Here is a 20,121-nt window from a genome sequence, read left to right as displayed (position 1 = left end):
CTATTGAAGATTGTACAACGCCCTCTTTCTTTCAGACATAATCTGTACTGTACTGTACTGTACTACTTTTAGTTACAAATCCTCAAGTTACTGTAATAAAATACATCTCCAGAAAAATGATTCTATGTAGGCCTACCATGAAAAAAAGTATTTACTTCTTCTTGAGAATTTGTTTTTATTTTCTTATTATAATGTTAGATTTGGGACCTTAGAGTAGGTTATGTAATGAAATCAGACAGTGAATACAAACTCTCTAGGCTTTAGCTTACATAGAGTAACTAATGTTAGCTTTATTTTATTTTTTACAACTTTATTTTACAGTTTTTATGTTACATACACGTATATACACGTACAAATGTATAGCATTTTATACAAAAAAGAGATCGCGTTGATATAACATACAAGACTATATAAACACTAATATTAGCTTTATACAGAATGACCTGAAAAGAAGCCAACGTCATAACCCTGGCTGAATATCAGTAGTTATACCGTGAGAAGCAAGTACTAAGTGAAACTTTGCACCTATGCTGACAACAAAGGAAGAAATAACTTTTCAGACAAGAGCAAAGACCCTTTGCAAGAAATGTATCAGTTGCCTATGATAATGATGCAAAACAAAATGATGCAATACTGCCCTCATGTGGTCACTAGAAATGTCACAGTTAAGAACTGTGGACTACTGACATGCTTATGCTAAACGTTGCGTGCGTGCGTGCGTGCTTATGACTAAAGGGTCATTCACAGCCGAAAGAGAAAATAGAAATCTTGGAAATAAATCGTATCTGGACTCATAAAGCGCTGTAACTTAAGTTTAAAGCATACTTTGTACAGTGAGGATCTTAATGATCTCTGTCTGGTCTCATTTAATCTAAAGATCTAAGATTAACACATATTTTCTGTAAGATGTACAGTGAACAAAAAACACGTGACCTTATTTGACACTTGAATGAATAAACCTTTGCCCAGACAAAGGCATCCAGTAAAACTATACACCACCAATAAAAGGCAATCAAAAACATTTTCTTTTCTTTTTCTTTTTCTTTTTTATACTTGCTCTATGGACACCAATAGCAACCAACACAATACGTCCTAGATAGAAAGGCAGGGAATAGTCACAACCGGGGCCACAGCCACACCGTTGCTCCAATCCGCACCAAACTTGCCACAAAAACTGTTCAGGGGTCGGACATGAGAATAATAATACCAAGGGCCACGTCAGAACAACCATGACCAGAAATGATTGCCATGCATCTCTGCATGCTAAGTGCTGAGTTACACCTAGTTACAGTACATGATCAAACAGTGGGTTTCAGTCCACGGATGATGAAAGGTCACTTTCTTGTAGTAGTGCTTTCTGCTCCTGGCAGTCAAACCATTCATTATTACCACTTGGCCACTAATGCACACTAATTACCTTCATTTCCAAATGCATTGTTTTCCAAAGGTATTTCACATACTACACACTACTGCTTTTATAAGACCTGTGTAGTCGCTCACACTGTTTTCCTACCCTGTAAGGTCAACAACGCCACTATCTTATACGTCAGCAGCCTGTGTATCAGTGTCTGTGTCATTGACTTTATTTTTATTTTTAAAGTGAGGCAATTCAATTCAAGGATATGTTTGAAGTCTTCTACATTAATTATAACAGGCTCCATTTTGGTCAATTGCTTCACTCTCAGAATTGAATTAACACTGATCTTACTGTGTATTATATGGTCTTTACTTAATAATAATATAGTATAATATTATCCTAGTGTCAAATCACAACAAGTTGTCTCAAGACACTTTACATGTAGAATATGCATTTGGTGACAGTGGCAAGGACAAACTCCTGAAGAAGCTGAACCATGGTCTAGGGTGGGTGGCCATCTGCCTTGACCAGTGGCACATTTATCCACATCCAAGATGATGACTGATTAGTCTGAAGCGCATTGCCCTTTCTTTCTTTCTTTCTTTCTTTAAAAAAATATAAATAAGTAAATAAACACACCTGGGGTATCTTGTTTTATGTCTCTCTATTCCTGAGATATGACCGATTATGTCAATTTGACCTTGACCTTGTTTGTGACCTTGACCTTTGACATCCAAAAATCATCTCTTTGGGGCAGCCTACTGATCACTCCCACCCCATGCATTGAGTTTACAATAATCTGCCCATCTGTGCTCAAGTTATTTATCTCACATTACCCTGCCATGTGCATGTGAGAAAGGTATCAATTAAACAGGGTTCTTTTCTCTCTTCAGGTCTGGATGAGGTGGAGAGCATCTACATCTTTGTCGACAATGAGATCATCGAGTATGATGGTGAGCTGGCTGCTGACACTCTGGTGGAATTCCTCTATGATGTAAGTAAGATAAAGAAACATTTTGTATTTTTGCTGAGTGATTTCTGTCGAGTGGGCTGTGCGAAGTATCAATTAAGCCTTAGTTTGAGGAGATCTTATGCATAGAGCCAAACACAGAAGAGGGGAGAAGATAATAGCTTTCACCAAAAGTGGTCTTAAATGGACATAAATTGCAGGTGTGGCACATTTCTTTCTTATCATGCCCTTGGCTCTATTGCACAACTTTCTTTGAATGGCTAAACGTGCAACTAAAAATAACTATATTCTGCACATTTTAAAACAGGTTTGTGAATCAATTTTTCATCTTTACACAGGTGATTGAAGACCCTGTGGAGGTTATTGACAACGAGCGTGAGCTGAAGGGTTTCCACAACATCGATGAGGTCACCAAGCTGGTTGGCTACTTCAAGAGCGAGAAATCCCCCCGTAAGTGCAGCCACGAGTCCACGACATCCTAACCATGAAAACAACTAGATATGCTATTGACCTTATTCACATTGTGGTCATTTTGCTGTTTGGCTACCTTTGAAGTTAATACAAAAGCAACACTGTACAAAACCATATCAATAATTAACACATAGTACAAACAATGACAAAAAACTGAAATAACTCAAAAACAGGAATGACTGTATCAGGAATGACACACTGCACAGAGGTCCTTTCTGGAGGCAAACTAATCTAAAAATGACACACTGCAGGACATCAACCTGAAAACAATACAATATGATTGCCGCGGGCCGGCTTCAATAACTATCTGTCCAATAAGACCATTCAGCCTGTGAAGGGACTGGTTGTGAATTATGCTGTACATATTAACTAAAATTGAAACACCTGGGGAATCATCATTGACAACACCTGCGCAAACGTGGCCTTTCTTACAAATGTTGAAGACTTTTAAAGAATTTCAAAATATTTCATAATTTTCAAAAATAGGTAACGCAGCAGATGTACAAACGATTTTCATTATGCTTTGTATGACAAAGTAGTGTACATGGCCTAAGAGGTTAAAGGGTTTCCACATGAATGCATTAACATGGCTGACTGTTATCAATTGTTACATACTGTAGTTCTAGTACGTTTTAACCTTTTACATTGTCATTGATCTCCAACATCCAGACTTCATCGAGTATGACGATGCTGCTGAGGAGTTCCATCCCTTCATCAAGTTCTACGCCACCTTCGACGCTAAGGTATGGACATCCAGTCAACCATTTCATTAGTTTTGGCGGGCTAATAAGGTAATATCCAAGAGTACAGGTATGTGGTGACCAAATACTTTTCACATAACCCAAAAAAAAGGTATTGTTTCATTTTTCCTTCACTATTTTTTTTTCATGACCACCTCATTAAAGTCTCACTTGTTCTCATTTCAGATTGCCAAGAAACTGAAGCTGAGGATGAATGAAGTTGACTTCTACGAGCCTTTCATGGAAGAGCCTGACACCCTTCCAGGAAAGCCCTACACTGAGGCTGAAATTGTAGATTACATTGAGGAGCACGACAGGTGAGACAGTGAGGAGAGTAATAAGGAAAAAAACACATTTTTGACTGTTTTTTAAATTATCATTATCATATTTTTATATCCAGGCCAACCCTGAGAAAACTTGAGCCTTACAGCATGTACGAGATCTGGGTAAGACTTTTAAAATCCCTCTAAGATTCCTCTTAGCTTCAATTGTTGCACTTGAAGAATTAAGTATGACCTGAAAGTCAATCTGGGGAGGAAATAATGGAAACCCTTGTCTCACCTCTCATACTTATTTTCTTAGGAGGATGACATTGATGGAGAGCACATTGTTGCCTTTGCTGAGGAGGATGACCCAGGTAAAAAGTACAAATGATAATAATAATGTCATTATTGTTATTAGAGTATTTTTAAAATTGGTATTACATTGTATTAGCAAAATACACAACCTTTGAACTTTACACTCAGATGGTTTTGAGTTCCTGGAAATCTTGAAGGAGGTGGCCCGTGAGAACACAGCTAACCCCAACCTCAGCATCATCTGGATCGACCCTGACAACTTCCCCCTGGTATGAACACAAGAACTACTGATCATATCAAATCATAATGATAGCGATTGTGTATTGATTGTGTAGCTTAGTTGGTAAAGTGTTGCATTGCAAGCTTCTGGGATCGATCCTGGGCACCGGCAACTCAGTGTTGGTGTTGTGCGGTAAATAAGTACTACGAGCTGACGGTATAGGTGTGGTGCGCCACCTCACCAATCCATCTCCCAGGGTTCTACCACTTTGTAAAGGTGACACACTGTGGTCGTTTTTTCCGATTAATTTGCACAAAAAATATATTTTTCCGAACTCTTGTTCGATTTTTCACTGCAAATACGATATATGTGCACAATGATGAAGTGCATGCACAATCCAAGCTTTCCCCTTATTCCTGTTTCTCTGTCTCTCTTTGCCACTTTCAGCTGGTGCCCTATTGGGAGAAGACTTTCCGCATTGACCTCTCCTCCCCTCAGATTGGCGTGGTAGACGTTGAGGATGTAAGTCCTAATTCTTCTCAATGTACTCGACAAAATACAAAACAACAACAACAACAACCCAGTAATAATCTTAGCATAGCCTAAACAGAAAACAAGCTCCAAAAGAGGTCCCTGGCCTAATGTGACTTTCTTCTTTAATATAGGTCCAGCAATTAAAGTATTTTGATTGATTTGATTTGCACAACAGTTTATACATATGCATGACATGTTAGTTCTTTCCATGGGAAAGTTGACAGTTAGTTGTTGTGCCGGTGAGGTGGGATACCCTAGGGGGCCTATGCGAGAACCTCACCATTTTACATTACGTACAATTTGAATTATTTAATATTACGAACAAATAAATATGTAATTTGTTTTTAATGAATTGCTCACATTGCTGGTTTCATGGTGTTCTTCCCTTGCAGGCTGACAGTGTGTGGATGGAAATGGATGACGATGATGACATGCCCACAGCAGATGAGCTAGAGCAGTGGATCGAAGACGTGCTGTCTGGGAAGATCGACCCAGATGATGATGATGAAGATAACGATGACGATGACGACGATGATGACGATGAGGAGGATGACGAGGATGATGACGAGGATGATGACGAGGATGAGGAAGATGATGATGACGAGGACGAGGACGACGAAGACGATGACGACGACGACGATGACGACGATGACGACGATGAATAAATGTTCACGACCATCTTTGGGTTTACTTTCCTTTCGCCAATGATGGCTAAAATCAAGTGCAGCAGCAATCTTCAGTTTTCTAATATCCTGCCACAAAAGCCTGGCCCTGTCACTTCCTGTTTGCTTCCTGTATTGTTTCCTCAAAAGTTTTTTGATGGACAAAACTCACAGCCCAAAAGGAAAGCTATCATTTTTTTAAAGGATGTAGATGGTTTCAGGTTAACAAATAACACCGCTGCCCTGAATGTTCCAACTTTTTTGTGAACATCCGGCTTGTAACCGTCGCCCTGAGATCCAAGAAACAGCTAGTAACGATCTACTAAGCTAGCCTATGAAACATGTCCATAAGATATTTTATCCATTATTTCAAGCTCAGATTGTTTTCAATCTGCTTTGAGCCTACGACTGTTGAAACTGCCTGAAAAGGTTCAGAAACGCAGGGTAAAAAGCAGAAAAATAAGGGCTGTGGTTGTACATGTGTCACACGTCATTTGTTAAATGTTTTTTATCTCTCCTAACCGTGGGGTGAATGTGAACAGGTAGGCTAATGGAGATACCTTCCCTGTTGTGTTGTCGACCAGTCTCTCAAAGATCAGCACCAGCCCTACAGTAAATGTATTCCTTTACACTGTTTTAACATCATGTTTTCTACTGGACGAACAGAAAATAAATCTTTGTTGTATTATTTTGTAAAAAATTATTAAACTTAAGCTCACTGGTAAGTCTTAAGATTACGAGATTCATGTACAATTATTACGATTTTGGAACAGACAAACAAAAGAGAAAGAAATATGTGAACGTATGATATATATTTGGAATTAATGAGAAAAAAGAATACACATTTTAAAACATTTGGTGTGGCCTGTCATTTCTATATCAGTGTGTGATTATATATGGCTTGTCATTTTATTTATCAGTGTGTGATTATACATACAGATAGGTGACAAATTAAATCAAAACCCTCAATGAGTGAAGAAAATGTAAGGATGCTTCCTTACCAGTGGACTACATGCAATTAGCATCCTATTAATTTTGGACCAAGATGGCAAGAAGAAAACATCTATGAAAGATTGGTGAAGGGATTAGCAGGAGCTTATGTCACACAAACATTTCCACCGGCTAATGTTTCAGTCACTAAAGTGGCATCTGCATTTCGATCAGGGAAAAGACATAATCAAATAGGGTTAGAAATGTTGCGTTGATGCAATGTATGTAATGTATGTAAGGAAAAACAGAGGAGCAACATTCAGACATTAAACGATAGCAGTTAGGTGGTTACTGGTGAAAGCACTTTGTGGAGCTATGTTACTGTGACCCCACACTCATGATCACAAGATGGATGATTTTGGTTTATCCTGAATAGTGAAAGTTTGATTAGTCTAACTGATATGGTTACATCAACCCTCAACTAGTCTGCTGTGTACATTTCAGTATGTACTTAAGGGTGCTGTAAGCGATATATTTTGGTTTTACTTTTTTTTGTTGTTGAAAAGCTAAAGCTCTATTCCGATCTGATATTAATCATTGCTATAAAGTGTTTATTCAGTAAGAGGGGTCTCCCCGTCTCTTCAGCTTTTTAATAAACAACCATAAAAGTTCAAGTGGGTCACCAATTTCATCCAATCAGGATCGAGATCCTATTCAGCTAACTTTTCTTGTTTTTCATTGTTTATTTTCTTAAGTTTATCACTTCCAATTTCAATTGTTTATCTTCAGTTCTCTCTCCCGATTGGATGAAATTGTAGACGTGAACTTGTATTTTCTGTTGAAAATACTAAAGAAGTGGAGAGATGGGGAGACCCCTGTTACTGAACAAACACGCTGTAGCAATGATTACTATCAGAATATAGAGCTATTTAACACATATTAAAGGAAACATACAAAGGAAGTTATCAAATCATTTACAAACCAGTCTTCTGAGGTGGCCCTCTGGGAGGCCCCCGACTGAGTCAGTTGGGGCCCCACCATCTTACCAGTCAGCGGCTAACACGCAAGATATTTAGTTGGCGTGTCCTTAGTCAGAATAATCCGATTAATTATTCTGTTTTAGCTGTACCCTGTGTTCGGCGAGCCAAGTCAAAGTATCATTTGCAGAAGTTTCAGAATGTGGGCACGATTTTTAACTTGCCTGTGACGTGTTCCAAAAATAGCAGATTTGCAAGCTCACAATGCGCTGGTGAGATACGTTGTGAGCTTGTAGTTAGGCTATTTCCGGTGAGCACCGCTGGAGCAAAACCAAGTAGGCTATACACGAATCCACGGCGCGCTGCCCTGCGCGCAGCCATTGCTGCGGTCTGAACGCTACGCGGACGTAAGACCGCAGCAATGACGGCGCGCAGGGCAGCGCGCCGTGGATTCGTGTATAAATCAGGATCATGAGATGTCAAATGCACACTGTGCCAACATGGATAGCTGGTAAGAATGTACAGTGTCATTGACATCACTTACCAAGAAATGTGAATGTTCGATAAAAACAAAGAAACACTGAAATTATATCATGAAGAGGTTAATTGCATAGACTGTCATTTTACAGAACAAAATTAAATTCTTTGAATTGGGTAACAATTACACTCAAAGGTGATGGGGACAGTTGGGAGGAGGCCTGATAGTGTTGGGGGGTACGAGGTCTTTCACGTATAGCAAGGGGTGAAACGCCCGAGGATCACTTTGTAATTCTGTATTCCATCTAACACATTAAATTGATACATGTAAGTCAATCTCATCATTTCAAAAGTATATTTCATCCTTGTTTTTTTGTTTTATTGGATTATCTGTTAAGAATCCAGCTACTATATTACAACATACAAGGAATAAGTACTGTATGAGTGTGACATTAGAGATGAGAGGACAGCAACTGGCCAGCACGCTGTGACCCAGCACTTCTGGGTCACAGTGAAAATCTTGCTAATTACACATGTCTCTTTAAACGCTAAACAAGTAGATAGATTCAGCAGCCTACAACATTACAAGGCATATTCAAAGATAACGTTTACACCGCTGTAAAGTGAGGGGAGTGAGAGATGCAGATGCACAAAACTTAAATTTAACACATTGGGTTAGGGTTAGCAGAAGCTCAGATCGATTATTTTTTACCTGCCCGCCTGCACCCTCTGAAGCTTACCCGAACCAGCCAGACCTGCGGGTTAACCTGCGTGTGGGTTAAATATGAATTCATTAGGCAACAATGAAAGTATTTAATTTAATTAAATGTGAAAATTACCCTAATTTACTGTACATGTTCAAAGCGATCTCAGATTGGGCCTTTTATATCTCTTTATTGCAAAGCCCAACAGATGACCCGTCAGTCACCTGTTGTTACTAGCACCTTAAAATAAAAAAAAATTAACTGTCCGAGCTGCTGCAGTGTCCTCTCCTTCTTCGCTGCCTTTGGGTGCGTTCGGAAATTACGCACCGGAGCACACTCGCCTATTAGTTTGTATTGGCCAGTGCGCTCAGTGCTGAATTTTCGAACGCGCCTTTTATGTCCCGGTCCTGTGATGCCATGTCTCTGGCTGAGGCGTGGTGGTATTCCTCTTCTTCTTAACTCATTGCCTGCCATGGACGAGTTAACTTGTCAAATTCTGCTATGGCTCACCCTGCCAACGACGAGTTTGGACAAGTTTTTTTCTCTTTTTTATCACACAGAACCAGAGATAACGCGATCCGAAGATTTACTGCTCCATTCACTTCCTGGTTAATGTATTACTTAAAAATCCTGTATCTCGCTCCTGTGTACTTTTTTTTTTTGTTACTTTTGGCGAAACATGCTATTTTTAACGCCGCATAACAAGCTAATGGGAGGTTGCGATGACATTTTTTTTTTTTTTGAGGAAACACAGTGAAACCCTCCGTGATTAGCAATTATCAGGGGATCGATCATACTGGTGATAAATATTCTGTGACTACTTGAAAAGGTAAGACATTTTTTTTATGTATACACCAATAATATGATGACCGGATCATCGGTCAGTAGGAGACTCATCAAATTATTGGCTCAGGAATGCGACAAAAACAAGAAAAACAAAAAAAAATCAAGGCTTCATGGGGTGTGTAATTGATAGAAAATAAGTACTTTTTTGGGTGAACTACTCCTTTAAAGCCTATTACTTAACTGTCAAGATTTTAAGTGTCTTTTTGCAGCTCTCTGACAAATCAAAGAAGGGATAGAGATTCTTCTTAAAGTCACAGGAATGGAAGGAATGGATGCAGCATCTTTTTTCTACATTGAAGCATGTTATTGTGTGTCCTTCACGGTCCAGAAACACTCCAAGCTTCTCAGGTTTTAGTTTAAAGGGATTGTAGGCGAGTTCAGACATAATCAAAGAAAAAAACTGTTGTCAAACACCGCCCCTCCAGCAGTTCATTTCCCCGACCACCAGGGGGTGATGCAGGGGGGACTTTTTAAATGGGCCATGCCTAAAATAGGTTGCCTTATGCGGATACAATTCGCGGAACTGCCCGCCCCTACGGTTCTCTGAATCTTTATTTTTAAATAGGCTCTTTCATGATAAATTGACCACATATATGAAGTTAAACAACTAGATTCTATCCACACGCTATTTTAAAAGTAAATTCTGTGCCTCAAAAACGAAGTTTGAGAGCGTTTTGAAACCTAAAGTAAAACGTTCACACGGGCACGGACGCGCACGGACGCGCACATGCGTGCGTTAATTTACGACCCGGACAAACGTAACATAAACATAAACAGTAGGGAAAATACGGATTTCAGACTGTGTTTCAATGCAGGAAAACACCCCAGCATCATTATATAGTGGCTGATAGAGGTGAGAAAATGCAAAATATATATATATAAATATTTTTTTAATTTAGGCTTAATGTTGCCTACAATCCCTTTAAAGGGAAGTGAAGTGGGACTCCGTTCACATGTTTCCAACTTTTCTTTGTCTTTATTGAAACTAAAGCACCAGTATCTCTTCATCTGGGTATAGATGAACATTACCCCATTTGTTGTCCACTGATGGGAACTGGGCGACACCAACTCTCCACTGGGTTTTCTCCTCCAGGTCAATCTCCCAGTAATGTCTACCTGTGTCATACCCAGTTTTTCCCAAGACACAAATTCTCTTCAAAATAATGACCCTGTTTTTTTTGTGTACGGATCCGAGATGGTGCCACAGTCTTCCCATCTTCAGACACTTTGAGTAGAGGATTAGCAGTGTCTTGATCAAGAATTACGTTCACTGAAAAAATAGACATACAGCTGTAAATCTACTAGGCACACCTGTTCATTAAGGATTTGAATGTCCGTTCGTCCGTCTGTCCGTCTACTGTATATGACTGTTACTATCTATCTATTTTTCTGTTTATATTTTAAGCATGCTGGCATTACCTGCATGTGTGTGCATCAATTCCCACACTAAAACAAGAGATTAAAAGGGTTAATTACATGGATTTGAATAGCAATTTAGAATAATTCCTATTCAAGAATGACATGAATATAATGTATAATTATGTTTAGACTGTACCAGGCTGTGGAATGTTCCCAACGATATCTGTGAAAGAAGATTGAAAGAGGACACATACTGTATGAGGAAAAACAGATCCTAATAATTATAATCATTTAGAATGTTTTCTTAATATATATATATTTATATATATATATATATATATATATATATATATATATATATATATATATATATATATATATATATATAGAGAGAGATATAGATATAGATATATACTTTTAAAAAATCTTGTTATATACAGTATGCAACATATATATTTATTATATACCTCTGCTGTCCGGCAGAAACCAGCTAACTCCAAAATGTTAATTTTTCAGGAAATGACAAAAACAAAACAAAAAGTGGAGTTAGGAGGTTTTGTTCATCATTGATATGTACAGCTGAATGGACCTCCAAGCTCACAATAAGGTTGGAGGTCAAAAGGGGGTGGAGCCTGGAGTCAGCAAAACCAGCTAACTCCACCCCCATTTGGTAGAGTTAGCTGGTTTAGCAGAAAGTTTGAGGATCCAATGGATTTAGCTGGTTCAATATTTTTTTTAATCAACACACAGACGTAAAGGGTGTTCAATAGCACTGATTTATGGGAAAAAATGCAAAAGCGGGAAAATGGAGTTAGCTGGTTTCTGCCGGACAGCAAGTGCTGGACCAAAGGGTAGGTACTAGGTAGGGGTGGTCTTTATTACTACGTCATGTGTAGGACTACAGGTGAATAAAAGTAAAAATGCATTGTTGTTTGGCTCCTCTGACATTTTAGCAGCATTAGTAGCCTAATAGCATAATAAAAGACAAACAATAATAATAATAATAGTAAAAAAGCATACATAAGGTATATACAGAATAGAAGCACCAATGTTGCCAGTAAAAAGCGTGACTCTACACATCTCCTATTCATCAACATCTCAATCTTCTTTTAAATCATTGATTGTATTACCTGATTAGTTTTATAGTTATATAACCAGTTCTGTCCCCCAAACATATCACACATATACAGTACACACAAGTGCGCGCGCGCGCACACACACACACACACACACACACACACACACACACACACACACACACACACACACACACACACACACACACACACACACACACACACACACACACACACACACACACAGCGCTTATTCCCTTGCGAAGATCATAGGAGGAGTTTAGAGTTTTGCTTTGAGGCAGGCACGTTGACGTCCATGTAAGCCGAAGCCTATCTTATTCAATATTTAATATTTAACTACCAACCAGACTTTGATTGCACTAACATCAAGACTTTCTGGAGAGACCAGACTACATCCATGGAAGGACATTTTAGAATTGTTTTGCTTTTTCTTCTTGGTTATTTTGTTGTGCCCGTGAGACATCAAAATTCTACTACAATTCCTACTACTACAATGTCTACAACTACTATTTGTACTACAATCAACAGTGAAGATGTTGTTGTCAACATTGCTGTTAGTGCGGTCTGTGGATTCGTTGGTGGTTGTATGTTCACAATTGCCATTTGGGGTTTGAAAAAAGGTAAACATCCATATCTACTATTGTCAACAGTTGCTTCAATAATAGCCAAGGAAATTCAAAAGAAATCTTCTAACAGATGTTCCATTTTACCAGGTTGCAAAGGAAAGTGCCAAGAAGGTAAGAAAGATGAGTTTGCCTATATATATTTCATATATATATATCTTATCCTATCTTAATCCGTCATTTTTTTAAATATATATATATTCTGGGCTTCTTCTGCCTTTATTGATAGATATACAGTAGACTGACAGGAAATGGGGAGAGAGATGGGGTGACACGCAGCAAAGGTCATCGGGATTCGAATCCGCAACACGCTGTCAGGCTGGATTAGCAAATTTATTTAATTATGATATTATCTTCAACAGATGCTGAATCACAGATGCCAATTAATCAAACAGTTAAAGGTGAATTGGCCCCTTCTGATTTTGATGACCCTTTAATGGTGGTGCCTTTCCTGTGGCACCACCATTAATCCAAACTGTCCACTTGCACTTCCACTTCCAATTTCAAATGGTTAAAGGGCAAGACCACTTTGGTAGAGATTTGGGTTGTGTAGTTACCTTGCCATGATGTAACTCCAAAGGTGGACAAGAAGTCAAAAATAATTGCTACATTAATTACAAATTGATAATGAGCACCTCATTGACTTGCATTGTACGGTGAAACAGCTCTCAAGGTCACTCTTTTAGCACAGAAACAAATACTGTTAGTTTTTTTTAATAAAAATGTTAGCTTCCTGTTGATTTAGCCATTTTTATTAAGAAGAAAACCCGGACTGGATCTGCGGATCCGGATCCAGACCTTCAGATAGTAAAATCAACAGGAAGTTGACATTTTTATTTAAAAAAAAACACAGTTCGGGGTTTGGTGATGTTCTCTATTGTCTGAATAAGCTTTGTTTACGTTCGTTTACGCTCTAAAAGAGTGACTTTGAGAGCTGTGTTACCGTACAATGTAAGTCAACGAGGAGCTTATTTTGAATTATCAATTTCTAATCGATGGAGCAATTATTTTTTATTTCTTGTCCAGATTTGGAGATATATCATGGCAAGGTAACTACACAACCTAAACCTCTACCTAAGTGGTCTTGCCCTTTAAGTAGTGCAAGTAGTCTGAAGTCTAAAGCTAGTCTGCATTTTCAAGCCATTTTCACTGGTTGTACTTTAACAAACTCCTCCTTGGCGGATTGTTGGGTCCGCCTCAAATTCGCTCAGCGTACACAAAAGACCTTAACGATGAGAAGTTATCAAAAGCTTGAGTTTTCATAAAACAGCGTGACCGTGGCAAAGCTTCAAACTGCAACGTGGAAATAGCCGATTTTTCTATGTAGCCTCACTTTTCAGCTGATTACCATACAGACTTGTGGGTGATGTCATTGGACTCACATCATGGTCCTTGTTCTTCATTGATTTTACTTAGCTCCGCCCCCTCTTCTGATTGGACGATATTTGACAGTTCCTATTTTTTGCAATAACTTTTGAACGGTCAGTCGTACAGACTTGTGAGTCTCTACGATAATAGGGGGCGGGGCTAAGTGACTCCGATCAAGGACAAGGACTCCGAATCAAGTGACGCGATGCACAAGTCTGTACAACAAACCGTTAAAAATGTATATCATATACTATCATATATCGACCAGCCAGAAGAGGGGGCGGAGCTAAGTAACACCAATGAAGAACAAGGACTGTGATCTGAGTTCGATGACGTCACCCACAAGTCTGTTTGGAAATCAGATCAAAAGTTAAATAGAAAAAAAGAAAAAGAAATTGACCTTGTAGATCGGATTTTTCACTTCCTGTTTGGCGTTGAAGTTTGATGCTTCGTCGCAGTCATGCCGTTTTCATCGTTGAGGTCTTTTGTGTACACTGAGCGAGTTTGAGGCGGATCTGACGATGCTCCTAGGAGTAGTTTGTTAAAGTATTTGAGGCAGGCACGTTGACGTCCATAAGCCGAAGCCTATCTTATTCAATATTTAATATTTAACTACCAACCATACTTTGATTGCTCTAACATCAAGACTTTCTGGAGAGACCAGACTACTTCCATGGAAGGACATTTTAGAACATTTTTGGCGATTGGACATTTTTGGCGATTTCGACATTTTAGAATCGTTTTGCTTTTTCTTCTTGGGTATTTTGTTGTGTCTTCTACTGCAATTCCTACTACTACAATGTCTACTACTACTATTTGTACTGTTAGTGCGGTTTGTGGATTCGTTGGTGGTTGTATTTTCACAATTGCCATTTGGGGTAAACATCCATATCTACTATTGTCAACAGTTGCTTCAATAATAGCCAAGGAAATTAAAAAGAAATCTTCTAACAGATGTTCCATTTTACCAGGTTACAAAGGAAAATGCCAAAAAGGTAAGAAAGATGAGTTTGCCTATGATATATATATATATATATATATATATATATATAGTCAGTCATTTTTTTAATATATATATATTTTGGGCTTCTTCTGCCTTTATTGATAGATATACAGTAGACTGACAGGAAATGGGGAGAGAGATGGGGTGACACGCAGCAAAGGTCATCGGGATTCGAATCCGCAACACGCTGTCAGGCTGGATTAGCAGCCTGGGTGCCCAGACGGCTACGCCAGTCGTCCAGGCCTTTAATCAGTTTTCTAAAACAATACTGACAGTAGGCTAACATCAATGTTTGGACTTCAAAAGCTATTTTGTCGTCCTCATTCAAAGTTAAAACAGTTTTTTCTCTTGCTTTAAGAACTAAATCAAGTATTTCAGATATCCAAAATATATAAATCGAGCGTTGAAAGTGTCATTCCACAGCCTGCCTGAAAGTCTCTATGGATGCATTTAATAATTGGATGTATTTATTTATTGATGATTAAATTGGAGTAGAAGGAATGGTGCAAATCATCTATGATTTAAAGTTATCTTGGTAACTGCATGTGCTTCATGGATAGAGAAGCTGTTATGTCGATGACTAGTTATATTACTCAGATAGTAAATGATTTTATTTATTTTTATGATGGCTTGATGACTGATTTATTGTTTGTTCCATCATGACACCATAAACATTAATCAGAGTCAAAGGTACACCTTTGTACATTAGAACTTTGGTATAAATAAAAGATACATAAAACAACCGTCAGCAATAACAACCTTGTGAGGCAGGCTGTTTTGTGTAAAGTCGAGGTGAGGTCTATGAGAAATAGTTTGGTAAAGATCATCAGTCATTCAATAATGCCCTTATCAACAGTAATTTCAAGAGTGTTGACTTTGGGGACATTCTAGTACACGTAGCTGAACAAACCAGACCCCATAATCACATCATCCTTGGTTTGATTCCAGGGGGTTTACCCATTGGTTTGACACCTCATTCCAATCCCTCAATAGTCTTAGTAATAATATGTGTTTCAGAATAAAGAGCTGCCGGACCACCCAGCTGGAGCTGTGTTGCATGTCTTTCACCCTCTCTGCCCTCAGCTTCCTGTCTCTCTACACTTTCCTGTTTAAATAAAGCAAAAAAAAAAACTGCCTATAAATAAATAAATAATCAGTATTTTTTTGTAGAAAAAGTATTGAACTTGCATTCTCTGGTGAGTGAGTACAATGGCATGGAGACATGTTTTTGTGGTGCAAGTAGTCTAAAGTCTGCAATAATGACAATAATGATATTTGAAGAGCACTCTGTTAAACTTTTCTATATTCTAATCTAAACGGTAAATACATTTTACTGTACAGTATGTGTACTACAGTAAGTTAACTACATTGTTCATGTTAATTAATTCGTTATTTATTTAATTATGATATTATCTTCAACAGATGCTGAATCACAGATGCAAATTAATCGAACAGGTAAAGGTGAATTGGCCCCTTCTGATTTTGATGACCCTTTAATGGTGGTGCCTTTCCTGTGGCACCACCATTAATCCAAACTGTCCACTTGCACTTCCACTTCCAATTTCAAATGGTTAAAGGGCAAGACCACTTTGGTAGAGATTTGGGTTGTGTAGTTACCTTGCCATGATGTAACTCCAAAGGTGGACAAGAAGTCACAAATAATTGCTACATTGATTAGAAATTGATAATTCAAAATATGCACCTCATTGACTTGCATTGTACAGTGAAACAGCTCTCAAAGTCACTCTTTTAGCACAGAAACAAACGCTAACAAACTTGATTCTGACAATATAGAACATCACCAAACCCAGTACTGTTAGTTTTTTTAAATAGAAATGTTAACTTCCTGTTGATTTAGCCATTTTTATTAAGAAGAAAACCCGGACTGGATCTGCGGATCCGGATCCAGACCTTCAGATAGTAAAATCAACAGGAAGTTGACATTTTTATTTAAAAAAAAAAAAACAGTACTGGGTTTGGTGATGTTCTCTATTGTCTTTTAAGCTTTGTTTACGTTCGTTTACGCTCTAAAAGAGTGAATTTGAGAGCTGTTTTACCGTACCATGTAAGTCAATGAGGAGCTTATTTTGAATTATCAATTTCTAATCAATGGAGCAATTATTTTTTATTTCTTGTCCAGATTTGGAGATACATCATGGCAAGGTAACTACACAACCTAAACCTCTACCAAAGTGGTCTTGCCCTTTAAGTAGTGCAAGTAGTCTGAAGTCTAAAGCTAGTCTGCATTTTCAAGCCATTTTCACTGGTTGTACTTTAACAAACTCCTCCTTGGCGGATTGTTGGGTCCGCCTCAAATTCGCTCAGCGTACACAAAAGACCTTAACAATGAGAAGTTATCAAAAGGAAACACCACAATAAATTCAAAATGGCTGACTTCCTGTTGGTTTTGGGTAAAGGCTCCAAGTGACTTTTTTGTAAGTCTGGACATGATACACGTGCGCTCCAATTTTCATACATGTACGTCAAACAGCTTCTGCACTCATCAGCTTCGAGTCTTTCTACACTTTTGCTGTAAAATAAATCACAAAATGTCTAAATTACAGCCACTGAAGCTACTATTCAGTATAATTCCAGGATATGTCCTTTACATATCATTATATTATAATGATCTGTGAAAGATTTGAAGAGTCTATATGGCAACACATGGTAGCCAATAGTATGTCCTCATCTAGACTATTAAAACATTACCACATCATTTAAATACCTTTCTTTCACAGGTGCAGATAATGATGCTGTGAAATTGTCATCCAAACGTGAGTTGTCATTCAAACCATCAAATCATGCATTTTTTCCAATCTCTTAAATACTGAAAATCTTGTAAAAATTATCACATCACATCATCCTTGGTGTGATTCCAGCTAAAGCTGTGTTGCATGTCTTTCACCGTCTCTGCACTCAGCTTCCTGTTTTCTGCTGGTCATTACTGTCACTGCAGGTCGTTCGTTTATTCCTGCATTAGCCAGAATTCCATTTGTTTTCACCGGAAGACGGAAGCGTTTCAAAAAGCGTTCTTTTAATTGTATATACTATCTGCGGATCGTATCTCTTAGCCAGTGGAGCTTTAGTTACCGTGAGCTGTGTTTTCTTTTGCTGTTGTTTTTCCATCTTCAAATCCTATAATGTCTTAAAACAGTGTGAGATTCCTTTTTGTTATTAGCACGGTAGTTCCTGGCCAAACAGGAAACCGGTGCGGTAGTTCCTGGCCAAACAGGAAACCGGTGCATTTCCGTTTCTGTTTTCCGGCCGGATGACGTCAATTTCGCGGGAATGACACCTTGGCCACCGTTTCAATAGAAAAAAGTTCATAAAAGGCTTCCGGGGGTGAAATTCATGGGGTGGGTGTTGTGAAACATTTGCCACTCACAAAAGATATACAATTTAACTTTAGTTTTTTGAAAAAGTTACCTAGTATAACTAAGTCTAAACCTAATCTTCATTTCCTTATCAATAATGACATTACAATTAAAGGAGAATTTTGGACTAAGTTATCTTACCTTTTCTATGATGTTATGATATCTTAGGATGAATAGTACAGTAGGAAAATGTCATAACTCTATCCGCCACAGCTTAAAACGTGCGCGGATAGGCCTTGCGCTAGATCGCATATTTTTATAGCTTTTTTTTTTTTTTTTTTTAGATCTGACGTTCATAGTAACAGAACACTATGCAAAAAAATAAAACGTTTTAAGCTGGGGCGGACCCAGAATGGATTTATGAAAAAATTCTACTGTACCATTCATCCTAAGATATCATAACATCATAGAAAAACTTAGTCCAAAATTCTCCTTTAAGTGAAAGTTGAGGAACACTGTGTTAATATTTAAATGTATTGACTGGAGGGAACGTTGACTCAATTGTTTACGTATTAATTATAATATTATCTTCAACAGATTGAGCAGAGATGGCTAGTGAGACTGCCATCACTCTTGTCAGTTAACTCATTCAGTGCCTGACTTATTTCTGGCAGTTTGGCTCTGAGTGCCAGAGCCAAAAATACATTGTAAAAAAAAAGTGCTTAGGAAGCGAGATACAGCCTTTTTCAGTAAGATGTTAAACAAGAAGTGAATGGAGCATCAAATCTTCAAATCATGATATCTTGGGTTCTGAACATTTTTTTTTAAAAACCCAAACATATGTTAATTATTGTATTTTATTTAAACATTATAAAGTGTAGATTATGCGTAATAAATATGTATACATTTGTGTACTATGTTAACTTATTGTTTTATAATATTGTTATCTTAAACAGTTATAGCGCAGAAAGCAGAGGACCCTGAATGTTCATCACATGGTCAAGGTGAATGCATTGCAATTTTACCTTACATTTGTTCAGATGACAATCAAGCATTGTTTACTTAATGTTATAACTGAAAAAAGAGAAGGACTGGATAATATAACCTTTAACCCACCTGTACGCAAATTGCATTTGACATTCTATCTATTATCTATTATTATCTATTTGACATGACATCAAGTCAGTGATGTACTGTATCATTTGATTTATATATTATATTACAATGATCCCAAGATAGGTGGTCATTGTTTTATAATGTATATGACCATTCTAAGCCCCCCAATTGCAATGGTCCAATGCTACCTTTGCAACTTTTGCAATTCGCCATAGACTCGGACACGCTCCCATTCATACCATAGGAGTCAACGTAATCTAGCCCACACGATAAATAGCAACATTAATAAAAATAATAGGAATACCATAATGACATTATGGTGAAACATTGCTGCTTGGGGACCAGCTACAGTGATTCCACGTACCGAGAAAGGTTGTAGGGGCATTCTATATCCCTTTCCCAAAGCTCACAAATGCACTGACAAATACTGACTGTGTGCTAGCCACACACACACACACACACACACACACACACACACACACACACACACACACACACACACACACACACACACACACACACACACACACACACACACACACACACACAGTTTGATTGCGAAGCTAATTTGTATAATGTTAAATGCATTGCAATCTCAACTACTGCTAATGACTATGGTCAAATGCAGGCAACATGGGTGGAAAATCAGAACAAACTCAGAGGGGGTGCATTTCTCCTTTCCGACATGTCGCCTTTCCGACGTTGACGAACCCTATACCTAACCCTAACCCTAACCTTAACCGCACACGGAAGCCACTAGTCGGAGTGGTGAGAT

The 20,121-nt window shown here is 38.2% G+C and overlaps 1 protein-coding gene across 3 annotated transcripts in view; it reads left to right on the top strand.

Annotated features, from left to right (window-relative positions):
* The window catches only part of casq1b (calsequestrin 1b), a 45,132-nt gene extending 38,744 nt beyond the window's left edge, over nucleotides 1-6,388 (top strand). For all 3 annotated transcript variants that reach the window (XM_084043110.1, XM_084043109.1, XM_084043108.1), the window contains 9 exons: nucleotides 2,251-2,351; nucleotides 2,666-2,777; nucleotides 3,468-3,541; nucleotides 3,725-3,855; nucleotides 3,939-3,984; nucleotides 4,121-4,175; nucleotides 4,285-4,385; nucleotides 4,784-4,858; nucleotides 5,263-6,388. In XM_084043110.1, the coding sequence (XP_083899236.1) occupies nucleotides 2,251-2,351; nucleotides 2,666-2,777; nucleotides 3,468-3,541; nucleotides 3,725-3,855; nucleotides 3,939-3,984; nucleotides 4,121-4,175; nucleotides 4,285-4,385; nucleotides 4,784-4,858; nucleotides 5,263-5,535 (968 nt within the window). In that variant the 3' untranslated portion in view covers nucleotides 5,536-6,388. The remainder of the gene's footprint in view (nucleotides 1-2,250; nucleotides 2,352-2,665; nucleotides 2,778-3,467; nucleotides 3,542-3,724; nucleotides 3,856-3,938; nucleotides 3,985-4,120; nucleotides 4,176-4,284; nucleotides 4,386-4,783; nucleotides 4,859-5,262) is intronic.
* The last annotated feature ends 13,733 nt before the right edge of the window (nucleotides 6,389-20,121 follow it).

This window comes from Gymnoscopelus microlampas, assembly GCF_963454915.1.
Source record: "Gymnoscopelus microlampas genome assembly, chromosome: 19".
Taxonomy (NCBI): Eukaryota; Metazoa; Chordata; class Actinopteri; order Myctophiformes; family Myctophidae; genus Gymnoscopelus; species Gymnoscopelus microlampas.
This window is presented reverse-complemented; position numbering and strand designations above follow the sequence as displayed.